General features: G+C 42.3%; 2 protein-coding genes across 3 annotated transcripts in view; both read left to right on the top strand.

The window, feature by feature from the left end:
• Positions 1-22702, top strand: part of LOC116957306 (uncharacterized) — a 205970-nt gene that overhangs the window by 90818 nt on the left and 92450 nt on the right. The gene's annotated exons all lie outside the window — the stretch shown is intronic.
• Positions 1-22702, top strand: part of LOC116957347 (uncharacterized) — an 82119-nt gene that overhangs the window by 22356 nt on the left and 37061 nt on the right. For both annotated transcript variants that reach the window (XM_076055702.1, XM_076055701.1), the window contains exons 2-3: positions 905-975; positions 1810-1917. In XM_076055702.1, the coding sequence (XP_075911817.1) occupies positions 915-975; positions 1810-1917 (169 nt within the window). In that variant the 5' untranslated portion in view covers positions 905-914. The remainder of the gene's footprint in view (positions 1-904; positions 976-1809; positions 1918-22702) is intronic.

Genomic DNA, 22702 nt, shown 5'->3' with positions numbered 1-22702 from the left:
TAAACATACCTATATACCCAGTCTGATACCCCCAGTTTTACACACTACCATCGCCATAGTAGTGTTTACCACAAGTTGTTTTTTAGCTTCCACATTTCAGTTTGAACTCCTTACATTGTTAGCCTGCACTTTTCTAACTTACCCACCCGGCAGCATAGCAAAAGGCGGCTTAATCCTAGCTTGCTTATTTACTTCCCCCATCTACATCACAAAGCCTCAGTCTCGGCACCACCCGTTGCCTCCCAGTGCACCCTCGGTTTTACAACCTCTCCTCACAGCCCCCACCCCGCCCCCACACTCACCTTACCCCCCTCCCTCCATGCCCCGCGACTTCAATTTAGTATAGTGGTGTAGAGTAGTGTATTGTATAATAGTGTAGTGTATTATGTGGTGTGTATAGCATAGTGTATATTTGTGAAGTGCATGAGTGTACTATATAGTACTATAGTATAGTAGTGTAGTGTTTACTGTATAGTAGTGTAGTGTGTACTCTAGTCGTATAATGTATAGTCGTGTAGTGTATAGTGGTGGAGTGTATGGTGTAGAATAGTATAGTGTATAGGTGTGTAGTGTGGAATGGTGTAGTGTATAGTGGTGTATGTATGTTTAACTTTTTTAGCACCATATGAAGCTAATCAGAGGTGCGAGGGAAGGACAGCAAACTAAACACAACGAGCAGCAGTTCTAAAGAAGTAAGATTGTCAACCTAGATGATGATGATTTAAAAAGTTGCATGGCTGCCAGTGGCTTCCTAATATCGGACGGAAGAGCGTTCCAGACGGCCGCAGAAGCAGCACAATCTGAAAGCGCCGCGATAATGCGGTGACCACCATCTTTTTTCCATGGTTAGCCAAAAGACGCTGCTGCCCAGATGACCGTGGCGCGTGTTTTTGTATTTTGCCAGGTGGAGCAGCATGGACATTACCCTGAGTCATGTTCTGGCGGCTGTCATCTGGCTCGCTATGAGCGTCGAAGGTGACGTTTTTCACTCCACTCCCCGGCTATACGTTTGCGCTCATTTAGCTAGTATAGTATTTTCTCTTGTGTTGCGGTAGTAATGTTCCTGAAGAACACCGCAATTGACAAGACTATACACTACACTAGAGACTACTATACACTAGAATGTACTACTATACACTACACTACCCCCCACACCTCCGATTAGCGCAACGGTTGGACTAAGATAGAGTCCAACCGTAATTATTAAATAGTTATATATAGCTATGTTTTAGCGGAGCTGTAAAAGTGTGTGTGTGTGTTACCTGGACAGTGTCCATCCGAATCTAAATAGATTCCCCGTACCCTGAATTGATTACTCCACTGGTGGGCGTGGTGTACTGTGCAGTCACGTGAGTCTAAGGGCCCAATCCATGGTCATCATTAACTCCGTAATTATACGTGTGATTCGTTACAATAAGCCCATTCCGGCTACAGGTGTCTCTCTACCCGTGGAGATGTTAACTATCTCGCGTGGTATGCAGGAGGTTCGTGAAGTTCGACCCAGACGATGCATGCTGCTGTTATACGTGGAGTTTGCGTCTCTCTATCCCCCGTGGTGGTCGCATGGATTTTTAAGCCGGGTCCTCCGGTTTATCCCTTCACATTTAGAAAAACGGGTTTAGAGTATTTTGCTGATGTAAATTTCCACGTGATCATATCAGTCACTTCGCTGAGTTGCTATCATTTGTGATGGCCAGGTCGCTTCTGAAAAAGAGCTACAACGTAACAACTCAGTGGGGCCTTACACCTGGTAAAAAAAAAAATGGTTGAGTTTAAATACTAATATGCGTCCTTTGTACAATTTCGCAGGACGGCTTAGCTGCACCATTGGAAGTCTTGATTTGGGGATTCCTGAATCAACATTTACCACGTGTGCAGCAGGGCAAGACTCGTGCGTGACGATGGAATTGACTCAGAGTAAGTGCTTCCAGGTCAAGGCTGCTGTATATTTGGTGGATGCATCTATCTCTCTCTAACCTGGGTATGTTATCTCCCTCGACTGGAAAACAATCAAATGTATCAAAAAGGCATCCAAAACAGATCATCTGCCGGTTGAGCTTAACCGAAATGGGGAATATTTTTGAGATCCCAAAAAAATTGTTGACAATTTTAACTTTAATTTTTCTGAAGCTGGTAACCTTTTTGAAAATGTATTGGGAGTCACCCCTGCTCATGCAAATTCCTACACCCCTGTCCGAACATTAAACGAATGTAGTTTCCAGCCAATACACGAAAGTAATGTTCTGAAACAACTATCCTACCTCAAAGGGTCCTACTCTACTGGAGCAGATAGTATTCCCGTCTTTGCTCTACTAACTGTTGGTCACCTAATACAAACCTATAGCCCATATTTTCAACCTGTCATTCAAAGAAGCTTCAGTACCTCTAGAATGGAAACATTCCTATGTTTATCCACTTCACAAAGGGGCCCTAAAGATGATCCAAATAACTACCGACCTATCTCAATTGTCCCCGTTGATGAAAATTTTTGAAAAACTATTGAACTACCAAATGAGCAGTTTCCTGTCCGACAACAATCTATTACATCTAAAACAATCTGGGTTCCGAAAAAAATACAGCACATCTGCTGCATTTGACTCTCTGAATCACATTGACAGTAGCCTTGATAATAAGCAGTACTGTGCCTGTCTATTTCTTGACTTGTAAAAAACTTGATACAGTAGACCACAACACCCTGCTTAGTAAACTAAGTTGCCTCGTTTTTTCCGAAAACGCATTAAAATGGTTACAAAATTACCTCTTTTCTCGCACCCAAACTGTCTTCACAGATGGTTGGAGGTCAAACAGTGTTAAGATAACAAAAGGAGTTCCACAGGGTTCTATCCTCGGCCCCCTCTTGTTATCTCTTTATGTCAATGACTTGGGCACTGACCTGGATCATTCCAGAGTAAATATTTTGCAGATGACACGATACTGATTAATGCTGGCTGCTCTCCGGATGACGTGATTGCCAAGCTCCAGGGTGATTTCAACAAACTACAACATCAGCTAGTTGCTCTAAAACTAGTCCTGAATACCTCCAAAACCAAGGTGCTATGCTTCTCACCAGGACTAAAGCAGGAAGTAATTTTTCCCCAATTACATTCCTTAAATAATGATCAAATAGAGCAAGTCAAGATCTATAAGTATCTTGTAGTCATCCTGGATTCAAAACTGAATTTTGAATATCACATTGATTATATTGGTAAAAAGACAAAAATAAAAATTGGTTTTCTGTATCGACCCAAGCACTGCTTCCCCCCTATGTTCCAATTGGAATTGATAAAAGCTACCATACTGCCTCTACTTGATTCCTGTGACAACGTATATAAATCAGCCCCAAGTACTGTACTGAAGAAGCTTGACTCAATTTATCACTCCGCCTTAAGATTTACATTGAACTGCTTATACAGGACTCACCACTGTGATCTCTACATTGGGTCAAACTTAACATTTCTTATGTTCGACGGCTTGTGCACCAGATCTTATTTATTAACGATGTACTTACAAAAAAATCCGCAGACTACCTGCTGGATCTCCTCTCTATTTCAAAGAACAAATTTGACCTAAGGTCTTCACTCATTTACCAGCTTCACATTCCCTATTGCCGTACAAATGCTGGAGTAAGGGCCTTTGCTATTGATGCCCCTAGGGTCAGGACAGCTATTGCCAATAAACTGCAACTTGAATCACTACCTATGAGATCTTCACTCAAAACTGCTCTAGAGGAGTTGTACACCCCTAGCTGCCACTGCTATTCAGTGGCCTAAAATAAAATAAAATGTTTCGCTCCGGATGACCGCTGTAAATTATGATCTGTGTTTTTGATTTAGTGTGCTGATCCCAAAGGTGCATTGAAAAATGTTGATACTCCTACTGATGCTCCTGCTGTAGTGGAGTGACTCATGCAGCCAGCTATGCTACAGGGTTTTGGTGGTACATGTTGTTTATGTCGTTTATTGTGAAATTTCGGTCACAGTTCTTTGATTTGGCCATGTTTCTTTGTTGTAGTACGGAGTTAGAATGATGGCTTTAATCAAAGTTGTCTTGTTGTTGTTGTTTGACTTGCATCCCATTGGGATTTTTGCACACAGCGTTGGTGTACGGTGCTTTTTCGGGAAGATTTTTTCAGTTTTTCCTGGATTTTTCTGTTAATGTTTTTGATTTTTGTGCATTTTTTAATTTCTGTATCATAATCAAGTTGACATGTGCGTTTCAATTGCTCCAAATAATTATTACTCATGTTGTTATGTTTTCACTTTAGATAAGTAAAGATTGCTCGTCAAGATTTCCAGATGAATGTTGAACTTTCCATAAGAATTTAATACTAGGCTTTTTATTATTGATAGGTGATATTATGTATAATGCATATTCTACACTGCCTAGGACCTTACACCTTACCTTTTTGTGAAATCAGATAGCACTGCCTTCATAGTGTGAGACTTTAGTTTACAAAGGAACACTAGAAGCTCTTTCTTATTAGTTTGTTGGAACTCTTTACAACCTAAATACTAGAATTTTAGCATGGAATCGGTTAAATTATTCCAAACGTGTTACTAATGCATCAAGCTATGTCAACTAACTAAAAACCATCATGATATTGTTAATAGCAAATAAAAATAGCCGCGCTATATTATTAGAAATGTAATCGTATTTTTATTCTTGGTTCTTCCGGTAAAGTTACGTGCATCAAGCTATGTCAACTAACTAAAAACCATCATGATATTGTTAATAGCAAATAAAAATAGCCGCGCTATATTATTAGAAATGTAATCGTATTTTTATTCTTGGTTCTTCCGGTAAAGTTACGTAGAAGGGAAAGAATAAAACAATAAATATATATCAAGCAATTGGCGGGACCCCGGGGTCCCATCATTGCCCCAGGATGGGAAAAACCGCGTAGCGACACGAGTCTTGCCTTACCGACAAAAAAACTAGTGGTCAATCGATTGGCCTCGTCGAGAGCTACTCGGGGCACTAAGTTTCGTAAAAAGTTTAAAAATTACATAAACACGTTAAATTCACTGCCTGGGGGGCGGCGGGCTCGCTTTGGCAAAGAAGCTGAGGATCGACGGCTGACCGGAGGGCGTTGTTGCCGCGCGCGACTGCGGCGGACGCCCGGGCTTGCGTTTGGCCGGTGGGGTGGTGCCCATCGTGTCGATTGCCGCCTGCTGGCGCTTGTTGGCGCGAGTCTGGGCCGGCGGTGCGTTGCTGTCGTCGTCCAACTCAGCGACGAGATTGGGCGGGATGGCTGAAAATAATTATTGACCTGATTTTTGCGGGACCCCGGGGTCTCGCCAAATGATTCAAATGACCACCAAACACTTCATGATTATTTGTCAAGAATTTCATCGGTGCGTTCAATCGAACAATGAAGTGTCGAGTGACTATGACAGGATACTGTTCGATCAATCGTTGTGTGGCATATATGTTGAGTTCATTTGGATCTTTATTGGGTCTTTCATCAGCTACTAAAAGTGATTTGCGCATATCAAGGCAATTCAAATCATTGAAACTGAATCTCGCAAAGTATGTTGGTGGTCCTATTGAACATATTTGTCCGATAAATTCATTCAGCGCTGTTTGCCAATATGCAGCTGATCCTCGAAGGTTGTTAAGGTAGAGATGAAAATATTCTACTCTAGCATCTTGTCCTTGAACCTTCTTTCCACATGGTAAGATGTTGGATTGGATGCGATAATACTCGAACATTGATAATGCGTAGACGAGGTAGTAGTTTCGTTGAAATCGTGTATCACTATGCAGAATTCTGAATTGAAATGAGTCCAATGGAGTGATTCTGACAGCTCTTACTTCTTTGAGTCCATTGATTCTTTTTGGGAAGAGGTAGAACCATGCAAACTCTTCAGCTTTAAATGAATGTGCTTCGTTCAGAATGTTGTTGGTTGTTTTACACCTTATTTAATGAGTATTATCAGAGACTTCGTATTCATCTTCCACATTTGGCTGATGACAATCTATAGAAGCCATGACTGATGTTTGTACAGGCATCGATTCAACTTGTGTACCATATTTTCTTGCAATGCCTATCGCAGATGTGGCGATGAATCTTCTTCTCGCATTCCTGGATCGGCAATGTAATATTTTTGATTAACATCTATGAAGATGATGGTGACGTGAACATTTTTTGAGCCTGTTGATCGTCTGCAGTTCTTCATTGTGTGACACTCAATTATGCATGCTCTGCCATTGCCTGCCGGTGCACCTTTCTGACCACATGAATGTGAATGGGGGAAATAGTACAGGGTGTTTTAAAAAGATGGATCCTATTTGAAATCGCTATATCTCTGCAACCACGAACCGCCCATGAATGAAACTCTTACCACTTCAAAGGGTGGGGCATAGTGTTTCAAATAATTACTGCTAGATGCCTCTCCCAGCGCACTAACAACTCCTAGCCTCAGTCATTCCCAAGACACACTGCCTCAACGTTGGATAGGTCGCACGGGACCCCAAGACTTGGCGCTACACTCTTGGCCCCCAAGATCCCCAGACATCACACCCTGCGACTTTTTCTTGTGGGGATACGTCAAAGACCGTGGTATTTTTGTACCACCGTTAGTGACTAATCTGGATGATCTCAAAAACAGATTCACGGCAGTGGTGACTTCAGTGGAAGAAGACACTTTGAGAGGCATTTGGGACAAATTCAACTATCGTCTTGATGTTGTCCATACAGCAGGTGGAGGGCAGATAGATAATTTATTAAATGGTTAGTAGAACTTGATAACTCATTAAACCGTTTGTAACTTTTTGTGTAATTGTAACATGTTGCTATCGTGAAATATACTGCTTTGAAATTGGGTACATGAGTTTGAGACACCCTGTATTTGTCATCGTAATGCATAATTCCTAGTGATTTGGATCCTGTTATTAGTATGCCAGCCTGATGATTTGTGAACAAATCATTAAAAAGTGATGCCTTGTGAATCACCTTCATTGACTGAGTCTTGTAAACTTCCAACGAGTAGTGTTTGCTCCATCATAGGCTATTGCTTGGAATTGTCAACAAAGTACTCCTGGTGATGTTCTCATTGATCCGTACATTTAACCCTCAATGATTATGTTTGTTAAACTGGGTAACAGAACAATCGATTAATTTCTCAGAGTAACACGAGCATACACGCGACAGGAAAAAGTCCTTAAAAATGAATGTGACGATATTCATACGAACGGCAATAAAGAAACATGTCCCGAAGGCAAAAGTAGACCTCAATGAATTCATTGGTAAGATTATGTAATTAACGAAATGTGTTGTGAGTGCGTGAGTGTGGGGGAGGGTCATACACACGGCGTCCTCGCTCTCTCTCTCGTTCGGCAGCAGCTGCAGTTACTTGTCCACTGCTGAATGAAGAGAGTCGGGACGACGCTCGCCGTCGGTGGTGCGCGATGATTCCGTTGTCAGATAGCGCCCGCAGCTCGTCCGCTGGTCGCCGATCCTCACTTTTGTCTTGGTTCCCAGCTAGTGCTGGTGGGTGCATGTGGGTCGAACCGACGGCGCTCTCAACGGTGCTCTCCTCTTTCTCACGGGCGGCTGGTAAGGGCCTTTCCCCTACTGGATGAGCTGAGTCGGCACAACGCTTGTCACTTGTCCGCTGGCAGCTGACACCCTTGCTCGGTGGCGCTAGTGGCGCTGCTGCGCACTCTCTCCGGCTCCGTGCTCGCTGGCGATGCACGATTGCGCGTGCAGCTGGTTCTCTGTGAGTTGGCTTGGTCGATGCTTGGCGCTTTCCGCCCTTTCTCCAGGTTGATTGCTCGTCACTCTATCTCTCTCCTTGATCGTGCAGCTGCTGGTTGGAAGCTGGTACTCAGTGTAGAATAACTTTGAGCGATACTTCTTCTGTCAGCGCCGAACTCGTACTCGGTGACACATCGCTACTCGGCAAGCCTCGCCATCCTTGGTCGATTGCAGAGTCCCACCCCGGAGCTTTGCGTTGACTTCGTAGACGCGTGGCTTCTGCTGGTGCAGCTCGTTGACGATGTGCCAGTCGCAGGGGCAGGTTCCCGAACACCTCTTACACAACTCTGATAGCTTAGTACAATACAACTTATCGCAATCCTTGACTTTGCAAGCGACACAAAACATCAGGAAAAATTTCGAATAAAACGTTCAGCGATACTCTGTCGGTCCATGCCAAACTCAGCACCGAGCATCACCTTGCCAATCTTCTCTGCGACACACAACACCCATTGTTGATCTCTAGGCCATGCCCCAGAGTCTGCCCGTCGCAGTACTCTGAATTGTGTGTATCGTGTCACTCTTTATATCTGAAATTCTCTCCTCTCGGCTCGCCTTCTCACAAAGGACTAGAATCCCTTTGATTTCGCTCTTTACTGTGGGGGCAGTTGTTCATCCGGGGTACGTGTGTGTGTGTAGTGTATGTCCTAATTTATTAAGCAATCTGTTAAGTCTCACCCTGGCCTGATTCCTTTCCCCCTCCTTAAGCCACCTTTTCATCCGTGGAAAGCAGATGATCCAAAATTGCCCTTTTGTGTTTTTCTAGTTTTTCAACTTGTAATAATTATTTCTGGAGCAGTGGTTCTTAACCTTGTTGGAGGTACCGAACCCCACCAGTTTCATATGCGCATTCACCGAACCCCTCTTTAGTGAAAAATAAAATGTGATTTTTTTCAAATTCAAGACATAGATATGTTTTTTACTGGTACACAAAATGAGCCGTGCATGAACATTACCTTGTTCAAAGAATAAAACCAACACAATGCATAAACTCACAACAAATTACATACCTGGAAATCAATGTGACTTCTGCTGTTGCCTTTGAGAGATCAGTTCAGATATGCGTGGCTTCACCTTGGCAAGTGCCACTCTCATGTCATTTTCACAGCAAAGTCTGTTCCTTTTCTTCGTTTTTATGTCCAGCATCCTCGAAAAGGATTGCTCACAAAGATATGTTGTAACAAATGGTATAAAAAAATCCAGGGCTTTCTTAGCAATAACTGGATACTTGTTCATTTGTCGACACCAAAACGTTGAGAGCGTTGTTGTTCTGAAGAGTTTCTGTTGAACCTGGCTCTGCTGAATTTCAATGATTTCGTCGAGGAATTCATCATTGACATCTGCTGTTTCAACAGCAAACGTGAACGGCTGTCTCACCCATGCTGGATATGACTCTCTTGTAGGGAAATATCCATCGAGAGACTTTGCAAGCTCATCTAAGTGCGTGGCAATTGTTTGCTTCAGTTCCGTGGATACAGAAATATCTCCGATTCCAGACACATCTTCGATCTTACTTGCACAGTCGTCCAGAAGCGGGAAGTTTGCGAAGTTATTGTTCTCTGTTCGTCGTTTCCATAACGGTAGCTTTTTTTGAAAAGCCTTCAGGTGTTCTTCCGCTTCCATGATATTGACTCCACCACCCTGCATCTGCTGATTGAGATGATTGAGAGCTGCGAATATATCAGCCATGTACGCTAAAATGAGAATGAACTCAGAATTTTTGAAGCAATCTGCATGGCAGTGTTGGTGCTCTTGCAAAAACAGGGCTAATTCCACACGCATGGCAAAAACACGATTCAGCACCTGTCCCCGGGATAACCAGCGAATATTAGAATGGAGCAGAAGTACCTCAAATTCAGAGCCCATTTCTTTACACAGCTCACTGAAGATGCGGTGCCTCAGAGCACTTTTTCGCACATAGTTCACACATTCCACCACAGTTTTTAATACTTCTGCCATTTTTGGAGGTAAGGTTTTTGTTGCCAACGCATGCCTGTGCAGAATACAATGCGTCACAATGATGTGTGGTGCATCGGCCTTTACTAGCGCACCAAAACCAGACTTTCTTCCCAGCATGACTGGAGCTCCGTCCGTACAAACTGCAGAAACCATATCCCATGAAAGATTGTTGTCTCTGAAGAAGTCATCCACAAGCTTCTTCACATCGGCTGCCTTCGTTGTTGTTGTAAGAGGCTTACAAAATAAAAACTCTTCTTTTATCATGTCGTCTTTCACATAGCGTACAAAAACAGCAAGCTGGCTTAGATCAGAAACGTCTGTGGTTTCGTCGAGTTGAAGGCTGAATTTTGCCGGGCTTGAAATCAGATCCGCGACTACTTGAGCCAAGATGTCTTTACTCATGTCTTCTATTCTGTCACTGACGGTATCATTTGAAAGGGGAATTTGGGATAATTTACCTTCGGCCACTGTTCCGAGTATCAGATTCGCCATTTTTAATGCAGCTGGTTTCACAAGTGTTTCACCAATGGTGTGTGGCTTGCCCTGCTTTGCGATCAGGTAAGCAACTTCGTACGATGCTGTCAGGATCGGTTTGTTAACAGGTACAAATCCAAGAGCAGGCAGAGTGGCCCTTTCATCGAATCTGGCTCTCTTCACCCTGAATTCAGCAAGTGTTGTGTTCTTGTATTCCCCGTCTCCATGCAGCTTCAAGAAGTGTTCCTTTAGTTTTGCCGGTGCAAGACTAGAGTTGCTCAACTTGGCGTTGCAAATCATGCAGATAGGACGCTCACTCCCATCACGTTCCGTGATACATGAGAATCCATGTTGTACATATTCGTCCGACCACTTTCTTCTTTTGCCCGACATAGTTAGTATGGATAAAATATTAAAGAAATCACACGACGTACGACAACAACAGTCACACGTTGACTACTGAGTACACACTAAATTCCCCGCAGCGCTGATTGGCCAAGCAGTGTAGCATGATCATCTGCAGCCAGTGATGGCCAAGCGGCCCGTGTGTGTCATCACAAATTTACACAATAATTCAAGTGTGTCCGGACCTCCGTGGCGGGGGCTCTGCCGAACCCCTGAGATCGACTCACCGAACCCCTGGGGTTCGATCGAACCCAGGTTAAGAACCACTGTTCTGGAGGGAGGGAGGGGCTTCCCCTGTCAGGTCGCGTTCCCCCCCCCCGTTCCCTCGCGGTGGGGTGTTACATCTTCTTCTCTCTCACAGAGAGGGGCACTGGCCTTTGAAGTCGTTTCTCTTGTACTGTTTGGAAAAAATATTATTTTATCTCTTATAGCTTGATACCATACCACTTTTGTAGTGCTGATTCTGTAAGTAACTCAAGGTATATACTTAGCTCTTTCGGTAAAGTCACGTTGAAGGGAAACAATAAAATAATAAAATATATTAGAATTTTTATTGTTTTACATATATTTTATTATTTTATTGCTTCCCTTCAACGTGACTTTACCGAAAGAGCTAAAAATATGAATTACTGCAGTCACGAAAGCTTTAAATCAAAACTCAAGGTATGTTTGTAGCAGTGTTTACAGTACTTTCATCGTGGTTTGGAATTCCTTCATGGTATTTGATTTGTCTTTTTAAGGGGAGATGCCCTTTGCATGCGTATGCAATTTCTCGCTATCCCGTGCTGCTGGGAGACAAAGGCGTTTGGGAGTCTCTCTCTATGGGATACATTTTATCTTGGTCACGTGTGATTGACCTCTTTCGCCTTTTTAATTCTTCTGGATGACCCTCGGTCTAATACTTCATAATTATGATTTGGTTTATGTTTAGACAGAATTCATTCTTTGTTCTTTCGGTAAAATCACGTAGATATAAGAATAATAAAATTAAGGTGAATAACATTAGTGTTAAAATAATATATGAGAAATAATAACCCACGAATCTGGTTTTTCATCGGAGTGTGTGAGTCTATGATGTTCACTTATTCTTGTCGCTAAGTTTTCAAACTTTTACCGTTGTGTTAAGAGAAACAAAAACAATTAAAAAAAACGTTACCTGTTTAGTGGCGCCTGCTCTCTGTACTCTTTTGAGGTGGCCTTTTGAAGTCGTGTAAAGATTCCCCAGAATCTCATTAGCAAACCCCTTCTTTTTTTACCGTGATTTTTTAATTGCATTGTATGGCTTATCTCCGGCTGCCTGGCCCCGAGTGTGAAAGGCAGCTGCTGTGTGAGGGGACGGGGGTTCGCATCACCCCCTTTTGCCCCAAGCGACACCGCGATTGATGAAAAAAATATAGGCAGAATTATTCTTCATATATATTTTTTTGGAAAAAGGCCTATATATACAACAGCAGTATAGCAGCTCTTACAATATTTGCCAGCACCATTGTACAACATTGAACACCTGCATTGGCCAATGTAAACACATCTTCATTTGCCTGATACCGTGCAGCACGAACAATTCTAGATCTTTAATTGATTGCCATGTAAGCATTAGCAGGTTTCGATTTAAAGCTTTCATGACTGCAGGGATTCATCTTCTTGGTTTTTTCGGTAAAGTCACGTAGAATGGAAATAAAATAATAAAACTAAAACATAATAAAATTAAATTCTCACGCCGTTTCAGCCAAAACACAAGTAGCCTTCCTCAGGTGAAGAAACAGAACTGTCAGGACGACAGCGCTTCAATGAACACTGCTAAGCTTGGCAGCATCTTTTAAGCTGGGTGGGAGGAGCAGAGCGCCTTGACAAAGGAGTTTACATATCAACAGAATAATTTAGCATTGAAGTAGCTGTGGTAATGTGTTGGATTAGCAGGGTGTTACAGTCAGAAATTAGCATGTAACTGGGAGATTAGCATGATGTTAGAGTGAGAAATTAGCATGTAACTGGTAACTGAAGTAGCTATGTGAAAGTCAGAGTTTACATATCAACAGAGGCATATAGTATATTGACAATAAAGAACTGCAAATACCTAACTATCTTCTTTGGTTCTTTCGGTAAAGTCATGTAGAATGAGAATAACATAATAAATTGATAAAATAACGCGATAAAATTCTCACGACGTTTCAACTATCATAAAATAAAATAAGCCAATGTGAAAGAACTAAGTATAAACTACATCAATATAATAAATGTACTCAATATATTATTCAATAAGTTGAGCTATTAACATAAAGTAACTGGGTATACACTACACTATATAATGAATACCATATAGTAAACTGATAAAAAACTAAAATATAAACTACATCAATGTTATCAATAAACTCAATATACTCTCCAATCAGCTGAGCTACTAACAATAAGTGGTTATACATTACAATTCTATGTCGAAAAAAGTGGCGGTTTCTTTTTTCTTTTCAACGTTAGCACCACAGAAAGCGACGAGCTTTGTTCAGACGAACGAGTCCATCTATGCTCGGAACGGAGGAGGGGGGAGAAACAGCCACAATGCGCTGCTCTGTCCTGTGTTGCGTTACAACTATGCTATAAATTTCGATTTAAAGCTTCCGTGACTGCAAGGATTCATCTTCTTTGGTTCTTTCGGTAAAGTCACGTAGAATGAGAATAAAATAATAAATGGCTAAAATAAAATAAAACAATAATATTCTCACGACGTTTCGGCCACAGCACAAGCGGCCTTCATCAGGTGAAGGGGACGAGACTGTCTGGAGGACAGCGCTGGAGTGACAAAGAAACGCTGAGATCACGACCTTTAAGCTGTGTGAGAAGAAACAAAACGCCTTGACAAAGGAATTAGCATATAATTTAGCATTGAAATGGCTGAGTGATTAGCTTGTGACTGGTCACAGAAAAGGCTATGTTAAAGTTAAAGCATACACATCCGCAAAGGCACCCCTTGACAACGGAATTAGCATAGAATTTAGCATTGAAATAGCTAAGGTAAAGTATACACATCCGCAGAGGCACTCCTTGACAAAGGAATCAGCATAGAATTTAGCATTGAAATAGCTGAGTGATTAGCTTGTAACTGGTCACAGAAATAGCTATGTTAAAGTCAGAGCATATACATTCACCGAGGCACCTAGTACAAATCAAACAGGATAATTTAGCATTGAAATAACTAGGCGAATTTAGCATTGAAATAACTGAGTGATTAGCTTGTGACTGGTCACAGAAATGGCTATGTTGAAGTTAAGGCCTACACATCTGAGCTATTCACAGCAACTGGGTATACAATACAATATATAATTAATACTATATAGTGAACCAATAAAAAATACTAAAATATAAATTACCTCAATGTTATCAATAAACTCTATATTCTCCAATCAGCTAAGCTACCAACAATAAGTCGTTATATATCACAATGCTATATGGCGAAGAATGGGTGGATTCTTACCCTTAACTTTAGCAACACGGATAGCTACGGGTCCCATTCAGACGGACGAGTTCATCCATGGTCGGAACAGAGGAGAGGGAGAGAGACAGCTGCGAGGCGCTGTTATACTCCATGTTGTAAACCATACCATTAACCGTGGTGTGAGAGGTATTAAGAGTCAATGCCAGCGAAAGAGCTGCGGTCTGAAGGTCATCGTAAAATACAATTAATTAAGAACGGAAATGGTTCAAAACATCTTTCCAATGGTTACTAAGCCAGAATCCATCTTCTCGGTTGAAATTGTCTCTGTGCTTGTATATGTGAATGGCCTCATGAACGAATCTCTCATGGTAGCCGGTTGGTTTGCAAAGAACCTCCGTCTTGGATAAGTCAATGTCATGTGAGCCCACTGAATTGTAATAGTGATCTGCCACGGCAGAGGAGTTCGTTCTACCGTGTTTCAAGTCTGCTTTATGTTCGCGGATGCGGTCCGAGATATGTCGTTTGGTTTCTCCAATGTAGCTACTACCACAGAGGCACTTTAGTTTGTAAACGCCCGGGTACTGTATGTCTGGAACCGCATCTTTTACAGATGGAACTAGGTCACGGATTTTATGTACTGTGTTGAATCGGACCTGGATCTTGTGTTTATTCAGGATTTTGGAGATCTTTTTAGTGACCCCTGCAATGTAGGGTAAGGTGATGGTTTTGAGTGGCTCCACAAGAGGATCCTTCTTCATGACTGGAGTGATGGCTTTGCGGATTGTGTAGTCCAGGGGTCGGGAACCTTTTTGACTAAGAGAGCCATGAAAGCAAAAAATTTGGAAATTTATTTCAGTGAGAGCCATATAATATATTTTAAAAGTGAATTCAACTAAATATCAGTATAATAAGCCTCTGAATTTATTCTTTTAAATAATGTTGTTATAACACTCACCATTAATGCGACTTCTGGTGCTGCATGGATTTGCTGATGTCTTTGTAGTCGGGTTGGTACTTGGTGAGGTTAAGCTTCATGCAAGCGTTGAGGCTTTCATCCGTTAAACGTGATCGTAGGTTGGACTTGATGTTTTTAAGATGTGAGAATGACTGCTCACATGCATACGTAGATCCAAACATGGTCAATACAGCAATACTCACACGCTGCAGTGTGTGGTATGTGACAGGAAGCGCGTTCCAAGTTTTGAGAATCAGCTGGTCTTCGGGTTGGAGTTTTTTCATTTCTGTCCACATGTGCTTGCTCGCCAACTCCGCTTTCTGTCGTGTGATTCTTTCCAAATCTTCATTCAGTGACTTGAACTTATTCACCCACATGTCTGAGGCCTTCAGGTCAGCCACTTCTGCTTCAAAATCTCTGACGGAGACACCAGGGATGTAATTCAGGTCGGCTGTGTTCAGTGAACACTCGTTTGGATGGGTGATGAACTTAAAAAGACGAGTGTGCTCACGAAATTCTCCAAAGCGTGCTTTGAAGGACTGTAGGAGACTGGATGTGCAGCCAGCTAGCTGGTGGAGATCAAGGTTTTGAATGGGCTCACTTGCTGTGCATGCATCTTTAAATTGGCTCAGTTTTTCAAAATGTAGTAAACGACCTGTTTCAAGATCCGTGATGAAAAGCTCCAGCTTGTTTTCAAAAGCAAATACAGCTTGTTGAAGGGATAACACTGTATTTCCAATGCCTTGCATTTTCACATTGAGCTGGTTCAGATGTTCAGTCAGATCTACGAGATAGTAAAACTTGAGGAGCCACTCGGTGTCGGCTAGCTCAGGATGCCCGACGCCTTTCATTTCAAGGAAAGTCCGGATTTCGTTCAGGCAAGCCGCAAAACGGCTAAGCACCTTCCCTCTTGACAACCAACGCACATTGCTGTGCAAAAGCAGACCAGGATAGTTAATTACAACTTCATCCAGCAGTGTTTTAAACTGGCGATCATTTAAGGCTCGGGCAACAATAAAGTTGATCACACGAATGACCAGCGACATCACTTCGCCAAACTGCCTGTCACACATCTGAGCACAAAGTGCCTCCTGGTGTATAATGCAATGGAAACTTAGGATGGGTCCATTTTCATGTTCACGGAGAAGCGCCACAAATCCTTTGTTTTTCCCCACCATACACGGAGCACCATCAGTACACACTGAGAGAAGTTTATCCATAGGTAGACTTTTTTCTTGAGCAAACTCCATGAAAGACTTGAATAAATCCTCACCTCTTGTGGACCCTTTTAATGGCAGAACAGCAAGACTTTCTTCGCGCAGTGTGTCACCAACAGCATATCTTGCAATCACGCTGAACTGCGACAAATGGCTCACGTCTGTTGACTCATCCAAAGCCAGAGAAAAGAACGGCGCTGCATTTATGTCCTTCACTTGCGTTTCCTCCACTTTGTTTGCCATCACGATGGTACGATCATGAACAGTTCTTGCCGACAGAGGCATGTCTTGTATCCGTTTGATTATCTTGTCTTTGTTCGAAAGATCATCAAAAAGTTCATTGGCTACATCCAGCATGAACGTTTTAGCATACTCGCCATCTGTGAATGGTTTTCCGTTCCTCACTATTGCTAAAGAACCAGCAAAGCTAGCCGAATTATAGTCACCTTGCCGGGTCCATACGCGGAGTTGCTGCTGGCTAGCTTGCACCCTGCTCAGAAGCTCTTGGCACGCTTTCTTTCTGCTGTCTCCCGCAGGGTATTTTGATGCAAAGGTAGCGTGGCGCGTGTCGAAGTGCCGCTTTACATTCGACCGTTTCAACGATGTAATTTTGTCATTGCAAATTAGACACACCGCAGAACTCGCTCTCTCCACAAAGGCGAATTCTTCGGTCCATTCGTCCTGAAATGTACGATACTCGTCGTCTTTTTTTCTTTTCGCCATCTTCTTCGTCGAAGGGTTAGCTTTGAGCTAATGACCGAGCAGACGCAGTCTCAGACTGATTCAAAAGGGGGCGTTTACCTGTTTTACCCAGCAACGGCAAACGTAGGCCAGTATCATCCAATTAAAATAATGGACAATTGCTCCTGCAGCCCTGAACAGGACATGCGCAGTGAAAAATCGATGGATGGATTAAAACAAGTGAGAATATTTTGTTTTATCTGCGAGCCATATGCAATCATCAAAAGAGCCACATCTGGCTCGCGAGCCATAGGTTCCCGACCCCTGGTGTAGTCGGAGTAACCATTAGCCCTGAGAGCCTGGTGTACGTGCTTGAGTTCACTGGTAATGTGTTCCTGGTCGGAAATGCATTGGGCTCTATGGTATAGAGTCTTGATGAGGGAGTTCTTCTGGGGTGGATGGTGGTGGGAATCCGGTTTCAAGTAAGCATCTGTATGGGTAGCTTTCCTGTAGACAGAGTGGCTCATTGAACCATCATGTCTCCTTTTAATTAAGACATCCAAAAAGGGTAGTTTGCCATGTTTTTCGACCTCCATGGTAAATCTGATGGCTGGGTGTATGGAATTGATGTGGTCGCGGAATTGGTCTAGAGCAGGCTGGCCATGTGGCCAGATGACAAAGGTGTCATCCACGTATCTCTTCCATAAGGTCGGGCGTAGAGTGGCAGTCTGGATGGCGTCAGTTTCAAATTTTTCCATGAATACGTTGGCTACAACCGGAGATAGGGGGGAGCCCATTGGGGTGCCCTCAGTTTGTTTGTAGAAAGTTCCATTCCAGGTGAAGTATGTGTTGGTTAAGCAATGTCTCACCAGGGGGGGTACATCAGTGTGCAGTCCTTGATGAACCAGGTCTTCAATGATAGCGATGGTGTCAGGTACCGGGACTTTGGTGAACAAGGACACCACATCAAAACTGACAAGCAGGTCGTCTGGGGACAGGGAAATGCCTTTGATTGTCGATACCAGGTGAGTAGAATTTAGTACCGCAGAGGTGGTTTTCCAGTGAAAGGTCGCAGTATATCAGCAAGAAAACGTGCCAGTTTATAGGTGGGGGAGTTGATAGTAGAGACGATGGGACGAAGGGGTGTATCTTCTTTGTATGTCTTTGGAAGGCCATATAATCTTGGTGTTCTGGCAGCAGAGGGTTTCAACGAGAACTGTTTGGTCTCATCAATGAATGCTGTTGAATCAGAGATGATTTTGTTCGTTTTGGTAACCAGGCTGTTGGTGGGATCTCTTTTTATTTTTGTATAGCTGGCATCGTTGAGTAGTTCTTGAATTTTGTTGTTATATTCTGTGTTGTCGATGATGACAGTGGCATTGCCCTTGTCGGCTGAGAGGACGACAATATCATCTCTTTCTTAATTGAGATAATTCAAAACGTTCGTCTTTGCTGATGTTGCTGGGTGGCAACTTAGCGTTTTTGAGGGTTGCAGCGATTTCAGATCTTGCTACGTCTGCAGCGATGTGACTCAAGCCCTTGAGTGCAACGTCGACATGGGCAATGATATCGTTAACCGGTAAGTGTCTCGGTGTGACAGCAAAGTTTAGACCTTTAGCTAAAACGGATTTCAGACCATCAGGAATGGAACTGTTACTGCGATTAATTACGACTTTGTTGACGTCTATCTTTTCGGTGTGTGGATCCGATTTTTTGCTGGAGAGGTGATTGAATTTGGAAATCAAATTGTCCCTACATTTGGTCGACATAGTGGCAGCCGAAGAGGTAGTCATATTGTCTACATGTTCCCAATCCGATGTAGACATTGTTGCTGTCAATGTTAAGTGTGATTTGTAGAGTGTCTTGTCTAACTGATCGAGTTCGGTGCGTGTAAGTCTGATTTTTTCCGAGATAAGAGCGAAGCTAGTTCTAGCTAGAATTCGTTTTGCATTGAGAGAAGTTGCAACAGCAGAGGTTAGTGTAAATGCGGTTGGTATTACCTTAGAGTCGCGGCATCTCTTCAGAAAGGTGAGAGACTCGATTAGTTGAGCCTTCTTATCCCGGAGTCTGTTGAATGATCTTAAGGTGGTGTGGAATCCCTCTCCGTAGAGGCGGTTAAATTTCGATTTAAAGCTTTCGTGACTGCAAGGATTCATCTTCTTTGGTTCTTTCGGTAAAGTCACGTAGAATGAGAATAAAATAATAAATTGATAAAATAAAATAACACAATAATATTCTCACGACGTTTCGGCCACAACACAAGCGGCCTTCATCAGGTGAAGGGACGAGACTGTCTGGAGGACAGCGCTGGAGTGACTTTACCCAATAGAACCAAAGAGTATGGATCCTAGCAGTCACGAAAGCTTTAAATCTAGAAAGGATCCTCTTGTGGAGCCACTCAAAACCATCACCTTACCCTACATTGCAGGGGTCACCAAAACGATCTCCAAAATCCTGAATAAACACAAGATCCAGGTCCGATTCAACACAGTACATAAAATCCGTGATATAGTTCCATCTGTAAAAGATGCTGTTCCAGACATACAGTACCCGGGCGTTTACAAACTAAAGTGCCTCTGTGGTAGTAGCTACATTGGAGAAACCAAACGACATATCTCGGACCGCATCCGCGAACATAAAGCAGACTTGAAACACGGTAGAACGAACTCCTCTGCCGTGGCAGATCACTGTTATAATTCAGTGGGCTCACATGACATTGACTTCTCCAAGATGGAGGTTCTTTGCAAACCAACCGGCTACCATGAGAGATTCGTTCATGAGGCCATTCACATATACAAGCACAGAGACAATTTCAACCGAGAAGATGGATTCTGGCTTAGTAACCATTGGAAAGATGTTTTGAACCATTTCTGTTCTTAATTAATTGTATTTTACGATGACCTTCAGACCGCAGCTCTTTCGCTGGCATTGACTCTTAATACCTCTCACACCACGGTTAATGGTATGGTTTACAACATGGAGTATAACAGCGCCTCGCAGCTGTCTCTCTCCCCCTCCTTTGTTCCTACCATGGATGAACTCGTCCGTCTGAACGGGACCCGTAGCTATCCGTGTTGCTAAAGTTGAGGGTAAGAATCCACCCATTCTTCGCCATATAGCATTGTGATATATAACGACTTATTGTTGGTAGCTTAGCTGATTGGAGAGTAGAGTTTATTGATAACATTGAGGTAATTTATATTTTAGTATTTTTTATTGGTTCACTATATAGTATTCATTATATATTGTATTGTATACCCAGTTACTGTGAATAGCTCATATGTGTAGGCCTTAACTTCAACATAGCCATTTCTGTGACCAGTCACAAGCTAATCACTCAGTTATTTCAATGCTAAATTCGCCTAGTTATTTCAATGCTAAATTCTCCTGTTTGATTTGTACTAGGTGCCTCGGTGAATTTATATGCTCTGACTTTAACATAGCTATTTCTGTGACCAGTTACAAGCTAATCACTCAGCAATTTCCATGCTAAATTCTATGCTAATTCCTTTGTCAAGGAGTGCCTTTGCGGATGTGTATGCTTTAACTTTAACATAGCCTTTTCTATGACCAGTCACAAGCTAATCACTCAGCCATTTCAATGCTAAATTATATGCTAATTACTTTGTCAAGGCGCTTTGTTTCTTCTCACACAGCTTAAAGGTCGTGATCTCAGCGTGGCTTTCTCACTCCAGCGCTGTCCTCCAGACAGTCTCGTCCCCTTCACCTGATGAAGGCCGCTTGTGTTGTGGCCGAAACGTCGTGAGAATATTATTGTGTTATTTTATTTTATCAATTTATTATTTTATTCTCATTCTACGTGACTTTACCAAAAGAACCAAATAACTATGCTATACCTTCCAATCTAAACTACATTAAGAAAAGGGTTTTTCCCCTATTTCTGGCAACAAAACTGAAACCTTTTTTGAAGGATTCATGTCTGGATTAACCACAATACCTGCAGTCAAAATGCAAACAAAAAACATACTATAATATTTGATGCAATGTCCTTGAAACTGATTGGTCCACACCAAGGGACGGCTTTCTTTTGAGCCTCGACCCAATTGGTGCTCGACCAGATGACGCCAAAAGGCGAGCACCAATTGGGTCGAGGCTCAAAAGAAAGCCGTCCCTTGCTGTGGACCAATCAGTTTGAAGGACAATGCATATATTATCATAGTGTGTTTTTGTTTGCATTTTGACTGCAGGTATTGTGGTTAATGCAGACATGAATCCTAGAAAAAAGGTTTCAGTTTTGTTGCCAGAAAAAAGGGGAAAACCCCTATTCTTATATTTTGGTACTGGCAAAGGAGGTCTAATGATCTAAACTACATTGTATAATATCGTATACACAGCCCAATGTAAGCTCTAACATTATGCATTATATTGATATGCCTCCAACTAAACTTTTTTCTACATTACACGACTATACACCGTAATATACACTGCCATAGACAAACCCCACCCTTGAATAATACAATGCATTACTATACACTACCCTATACTTTAGACTATAAAATATTAGACTTGGAATATTACACTATGTATTATTCTACAAACCCTACTGTATACCACACTGCTGTATATTCACTATACAATTACGAAACTATATATTGCCTTTTCAATTATGTTAAACATTACACTTATACTATTTATTATTATACGTGCTATAAACCATACCATTGACCGTCGTGTGAAAGGTACTAAGAAGCAGTGCCAGCGAATGGACTGCAGTCTGAAAGTCACCGTAAAATACAATCAATCAAGAACCGAAATGGTTTATAACGTCTTTTCAATGGTTACTAAGCCAGAATCCATCTTCTCGGTTGAAATTGTCTCTGTGTTTGTATATGTGGATGGCCTCATGAACGAATCTCTCATGGTAGCCGGATGGCTTGCAGAGAACCTCCGTCTTGGAGAAGTCAATGTCATGTGAGCCCACTGAATTATAACAGTGATCTGCCACGGCTGAGGTGTTTGTCCTACTGTGTTTCAAGTCTGCTTTATGTTCACGGATGCGGTCCGAGATATGTCGTTTGGTTTCTCCAATGCAGCTGCTACCACAGAGGCAACTTAGTTTGTAGACGCCCGGGTACTGTATGTCTGGAACCACATCTTTTACAGACGGAACCAGATCACGGATTTTCTGTACTGTGTTGAATCGGACCTGGATCTTGTGTTTATTCAGGATTTTGGAGAACTCATTTGTGACCCCCGCAATGTAGGGTAAGGTGATGGTTTTTAATGGCTCCTCAAGAGGATCCTTCTTCATGGTTGGAGTGATTGCTTTGCGGATTGTATAGACGGAGTAACCAATAGCCTTGAGAGCTTGGTGTATGTGCTTAAGTTCACTGGCAATGTGTTCCTGGTCGGAATTGCATTGGGCTCTATGGTATAGAGTCTTGATGAGGGAATTCTTCTGGGATGGATGGTGGTGGGAATCCGGTTTCAAGTAAGTATCGCGGCTGATTTTGTTCCACTGGTTGTTGCACAGGAAAAGCCACTGAATGTACATCAGCGATGTTTGCTTCTTAATTGATTGTTACATCCCGATAAAGTGGACTGTTTTGAATTAGCCAGTTAAGTAAATTGTAAACTTATTTCCGAAATATATAGAATTCACATGTGATGTTTAGATTCTCACGATGTGTTGTGATGACAACCATTGCAGTATTATGCATTGCTTGTGGAAATGTGTCATTAACTTGAAAAATGTCCATAGCAAAGAGCAATGCCTGTCCACGGAAGCCAAATTAACTGAAGACTCCACGGAATTTGATGATCTTGACAAATGGTATAACCATTGATAATAGACGTTGTTAAGA

The sequence above is a fragment of the Petromyzon marinus genome, chromosome 72 (genome assembly GCF_048934315.1).
Source record: "Petromyzon marinus isolate PM22_M1 ecotype Great Lakes invasive population chromosome 72, UKy_Petmar_22M1.pri1.0, whole genome shotgun sequence".
NCBI classification, from domain to species: domain Eukaryota; kingdom Metazoa; phylum Chordata; class Hyperoartia; order Petromyzontiformes; family Petromyzontidae; genus Petromyzon; species Petromyzon marinus.
The sequence above is the reverse complement of the archived record's forward strand: the minus strand, read 5'-3'. Positions and strand labels throughout refer to the sequence as shown.